This window comes from Chenopodium quinoa, unplaced genomic scaffold, assembly GCF_001683475.1.
Source record: "Chenopodium quinoa cultivar QQ74 unplaced genomic scaffold, ASM168347v1, whole genome shotgun sequence".
NCBI lineage: Eukaryota > Viridiplantae > Streptophyta > Magnoliopsida > Caryophyllales > Amaranthaceae > Chenopodium > Chenopodium quinoa.
In genome coordinates, this window is record NW_018743828.1 from 1,214,208 (window position 1) to 1,220,207 (window position 6,000).

The following is a 6,000-nucleotide window of genomic DNA, read 5'->3' on the forward strand; positions in this document are numbered from 1 at the left end:
ACTAAACTAATTTTTTTGTAAATGCTTAGAATTGGATTTTGTTATATTTAATCAATTGAAAAATATTCGACTTTGCAATTTCGACTTCCTTAGATCTTCATAAACTTGTTATTTATGGTGGTTGTGTTGAAAATATGCTATATATCTCATGTTTTACAGGTACACAACTTGCAAGTTTTTTTTTTGAGTGATTATGCAAGTTTGAAAAAAAAACCAGTCCAGGGTATACCGCTACTTCAAGTAGCGGTTTCTTAGTTTAAAACCGCTACTTGAAGTAGCGGTTTTCCAAAATAAACCGCTACATTAAATAGCGGTTTTTTGTAAACAAACCGCTACTTCAAGTAGCGGTTTTAAACTAAGAAACCGCTACTTGAAGTGGCGGTTTATTGCAAAGAAACCGCTACTTGAAGTAGCGGTTTACCCTGGACCGGAAAAAAAAACCGGTTTTTTAACCAGTGCTTACGTGGACGGTAGAATGGGAAAACTTAAAACTTTGGCTGCAATTTGGGAATTGCGGTTCTTCTTGACCTTAATTTGGGAAAGAGCTCTTTAATAAGATACTCGATTTGGTTTTTCAAAAAATAAAGGACTTTAATAAAAGAAGTTATTTTTAATTTTTCCTAATTAATATTGTTAGGAAAAAAAAATATCGATTACTTCATAATAATTAACTTTATAAAGGTTAATAGTTTCTTAACGTTACAGTTACAAGTTAACTGCTACTTGTTTAATAAAATAAGGAGTAAGGGTTTATTCTCATACGTTGAAATTCAATTCAGTTCAGTTTATGTCTAATGATATTGCTAATGATATAAAGCCAAATTTCATTCTTTTAAGCTCTTATTACAACGACAATAATAATAATAATAAAATAATAATAATAATAATCCGTAGTTAAAAATCACTAATCCGTAGTTAAAAATCACTAATTACTAAGTTCAGTTCAGCTCAGCTCAGTTCAGTAACTTCAGTTCAGTTCAGCTGATTTCAGTCAATGGGAACAAGCCCTAACTAGTTTTCTAGGCTCGAGTGATGCCCTAAGTGGTCGAGTTACTATATGTATTACAATGATTGTGATTAGTATACATGATTTTAATCTTGTATCATAATAATTGTGCATAACATTCATGATTCAAAAAAGTAGTTTATTTTGCTACTAAAGACTCATATCGAGGTGTAATTCAATGGTTTAATGCGTAATGACACAGATTAATAGCCATTAGCCGATTAAAAAAAATGAAAAAAAAAAAGAAAGTCGAGAAACAGTGTCATGTGATATGTAGACTTGTGACGAAACACTTTTGATATATAGTAGTATAGATTTTGAATATGACAAATTGATAGATATACAATATTGCTGTAACATTATTTGACAAAATCAATGCTCCAAAACAAAAATAAATAAAATCCAAATTCCAATTATTCAATGACTAGCCACTAAAACATCTTACACTTCAAAGTTGCTCAAAATTTTTAGAGTAAACAATAAAACTTGTATATCATAATAAAAAAATGTAATATTATTATGAGCTCTCAAAAACAATTTATATAAATTTATAAATGTGATTATAACCACTAACAGGTAATTTAACCAATTCAATTAACCATATTTGTTTATTTTTAATGGCATAGTAAACCTATAAAAAAAACGTGTCGTTTATACCTATTAACAATTACAACTTTTCTTTTGTACACCCCTACTTCGGATTTAAGTGAGACTTAATTTGGTATTTTTTTTTATATATTAATCAATTTATTTAGGTGACGATTAAATTTTTTAATTCTAAAATAAAATACAAATCTAATTTTTAATTGGTCGAAATAAGAACTTAGTGGCACCGCAAATGCTCTTCAAAAATGCCTACTTTATTTATATATATTAGATTAGATTAGATATACCAAGTATTAGTTATTGATAAGCTTGAAAGTTATATTGTTGGCAATCTTGGCACATAATAACACATTATTTGTTTGTCATTGTGTGTTTTTTCTTCATTTTATTTACATTGTTGATGATTTTAGATTTTTTTTATTTAAATTTATTAAGAATTTAATGATATCTAATTCATTAATTAATTATTCTAAAGAAATAGTTGACAAAATTTAATAAAAAGATGTGTTATTTATATTTGTTTTTTGGATAGTACTCCGTAATATTAATTCATTAATAAAAAGCTATACTATTAATACAAAGTTATATGACATATACACAAGGATTCGATTTTAACAAATGCCTAAGAAATTTAATCAAACAAACATGTTTCCTTAAGAAACCAAGATTATGGGGGGCCTTCCACCAATTAAAAGGTTAAAATCGATCAAAATTCCTTCAACAATCGAAAATGAAGGCTAAGGATTTATTCAACAATCGACAATGGAGGTTAAGATTTATTCAACAATCGGCAATAGAAGAAAGAGGAGAGAATCAAAGATGTGCTAATTTGATAAAAGTTTTTCTTACCATAAAAATAAAAAAACAAAGGGCAATAAAGTATTTGGGAAAAAAAAAAAAAAAAAAATTGAAAAAGCAAAAATTACTCAAAAATAAAGAGAATCCTTTTGTTGGATATAGAATATCCAGAGATGACAAGAATTTTCTGAATAAAGACCCAGCTCCTGCCTCCTAGTCAAAAGATACCTATTTCACCAACCAACCAATCAACTTCCAAGTTCCAACTTCACCTAACTTTCTCAACTAAGGATCACCTAATCTTTTAAAAACTGGAACTGCTAATGCTGCTTCATTCCCTTGTTTCCAATTTCCACAATTAAGATTATAACTGAAACAATTGTCTGCCTGATAATTTTTCAATCAACACTCATTGCATTGATTTAAAATCCTATCTTCCACGCAGTACCAAGTGTCGATCTCATCGTAACGACCAAGTATTTCTTCAGCTCCATAAAAGTTTAATCAAGTATTTGCTCTAAAATCATTGGTAGACTCTACCAGACTTACCACACAGTTGCTTTCAATCTATACTTGAACTAACACATAGCCAAACAAAAGTGTTAATGACAATAATATGAATTTTGAAAATCTTATACTTAATACAAGGATAAACCGTCCTGAAATTTCACAAGAGAGCGCAGAGAAGGTCATACAGGAAGGGGAGAAAGAGAAAGAAATCAAAACAAAAAAGATAGTTTGTTACACTAGTATTAAGGTGTTACTGATATGAAACATCGGGGAACCTGAAAGAGGTTGGGGAGGGAGGGGGGAAGGAGATCACTTCCTAAACACACTTTCCAGTAGAGTACCTCTCCCTACATCCTATGTAAAAGTTAAGGCTGAGAACCAGCTTTCTCCAGCAATACCATAAAAACTGGAAGCATCGGAGAAAGGATTTCAGTTGCATAACACAGTAGTATGTTCAAAATCAGACTTCATCTTGGTCCTTGAAGCTCTGCATCTCTTACTCCTCATGAAAGAAAGGGTCACACACAGTTCAGTGACCTTCATTCTCTTTCTTTTTAGTGTTGCGCTTTCCCGTTCTTTTCTCTCCACGCTTTCGTGTGGAACTGCGTCCTGATTTTGCAGGCGCAGTTGGGGCAGCAGGCATATGTTGACCATTAACCAAACCAGGGAAACCAACAGCAGGGATTCTGTCAAACCAGCATACAAAGGTGAGGGAGCTAGAAAACCAGGAATGACAAAACAATTTCTAAAATGATATGACACATGCTCAAGCAAGGACAAAAGAAGTGGAGAGTATAAACAGTCAGTGCTGCAGAAACATAGAGAAAAAGGATCAGATGCAAGGGTGAACCTAACTTCACATATCTGTTATGGAGTACAAATGTATGGATTTTTTCAACGTCTTTCTATGCAAGTATGCAACCAAAAAAGGGAAATCAAGAAGAAGAATGTCAAGTTGAGCATTGTAGGTTAACTCAATGGGGAAGAAGAATGTCAAGTTGAGCATTGTAGGTTAACTCAATGGGGAAGAAGAATGTCAAGTTGAGCGTTGTAGGTTAACTCAATGGGGAAGAAGAATGTCAAGATGAGCAACTGAATTTCAATTATTTCGGTTGGTACATCACAAAAATCAGGGGTAAACATTAAGCAATACATATACTCTTACAAAAATTACAAGACGCTAGCCAGTCTATGATCACGGTCTTACAAGAGAAGGGAGCGAACTGCAGGAACAGGATCTGAACAGATATATATAAAGACAGGACAAGGCAAGATGAGAAATTCATACCCAACAAGAGCACAGCAGACTCCGGAATGGCCATGGACGCACCATACGCACTGCCCAAGGAAATACGCAACATCTGATTCTCGGCATAACAACACTGAAGCAACCTCCCCAATCTCCTGCATTCCGCTTCCATATAACGACTCTTTATCTCCAAATCCTTGACATACATCTTTTTCCTTTCTCTTGATCTCATCGCGGCATCTCTATTTCTCAATTGTCTGAACAACAATCATCTCACATTATTACACAATAGAACCACACAAAAAACACATGCCAATCCAATATTATGCGTCCAGGTAACATTGCTATTTCAAAGTACACTATTAATTTCACTTTAATTACATATATACAAATTTTAAAACGGAAAAATTCGACACTTTTACATAACTTAGACTGAGCAACCGCAAACTACAAATTCAACAATTAAAGAAACAGCAGACATTTAATTGTAAATGTTACTATTAAAACCATGACAATTTTATGACACAAAATTCAAAACATACTCAATTTAAGTAAATGTATAGATTACCTTTTACGTTTCTTGGAGAGGGGATCATCATGATCAGTGTCATCATCGAGGTCCAAAACATCATCCCCAGATTTATCATTCTCAGATTTCTCACCATTTGATTCAAAATTGGGGACATCACCACCACTACAATTACTATTTATCTTAGCAACATTATCCTCGGAATTCGAACAACTAGATGAATTCGAATTCGGAAGTGAAGCCGGTTCATCGGACGGCTGAGGTGTATCAAGCAGAATATCATACCATAAGATATCATTGCTTAATTCTAATTGTGCTTGATTAATATCGTGTTCTTCATCATCCTTCATCAGCAACTCCTCAACCCACGACTCGATTGTATTCTCTTTTGCGATTCCAGTTGTTGCATCATCTTCCAATGATGGAGGAACATCTGAGAAGAATTCAAATTCGCCTTCTGGAAACAAATTATCCCAGTCGATTTCATTCAATTCATCCATCTTTATCCTCAATTAAACCCTAATTTGATTCAACTAAAACTCTATTATTAACCAATAAAAGAACAAAATATTGAAAAATAAAACCTATATTTACAAAATTTTATAAAAGTAGAAGAAATTTTATTGATTGCGAGAATTTTGCATCGTTTTCTTCTTCAATCCAATTTTTAGAGGGAGAGAGAAAGAAGAAGAATTTTACTACTATTTCAGTTGACAGAAATTGGAAGGACATGATTTATACCCGATATAAAGATGACGTAATTACTAAAATACCCCTTTCAATAATCAAAGGGGATTTCCTTCGCTGAGAAGGAGGAGAAAGAGGGAGGAAAGGACGCGGTTACAGGCTTACAGCTTACAGGAAGAGAGAGAAAGTGGATGTTGCATCACTCAACCAATCAGAATGCTCCTTTGTGATGACATGGCATCATTATATTTTGTTATTAACCGTACTAGTTTCAGGGTGGGCTTTGGATTGAATTAATGTTACCATAGGCCCAAAACGTTACTCCGTATTACTAATACGGAGTAGTTTTAATACAGAGTAAAATATTTTGCAAATAAGTTAAGAGGATAAAGGCTATCGGTAATAATTTTCCGCAAATTTTCTTATGGTTCCGCACTATAAAAACGATCATTTACTATGAACAAAATGATCATTTACTAGAATAGAAATGAACATTTAATTATTTGAAGAAATTTCTAGAAATCGAGTTTCTCTCTTATGGCGATCTCAGAATCGCTCGGAGGTTATAGGTGCGACGGTGATGACACGATGACAGCGGATTATTGCGAACTTGTT

General features: G+C 32.9%; 1 protein-coding gene across 1 annotated transcript; it reads right to left on the reverse strand.

Annotated features, from left to right (window-relative positions):
- Window positions 1-2,998: 2,998 nt before the first annotated feature.
- LOC110685557 (bZIP transcription factor 60-like) lies at window positions 2,999-5,419 on the reverse strand. The gene is made up of 3 exons (XM_021862105.1): window positions 4,738-5,419; window positions 4,209-4,426; window positions 2,999-3,606 (listed from the first exon to the last, which is right to left on the reverse strand). Exons 1-3 carry the CDS (start codon window positions 5,196-5,198, stop codon window positions 3,350-3,352), a joined length of 936 nt encoding a protein of 311 aa, XP_021717797.1. The 5' UTR covers window positions 5,199-5,419; the 3' UTR covers window positions 2,999-3,349.
- Window positions 5,420-6,000: the final 581 nt, after the last annotated feature.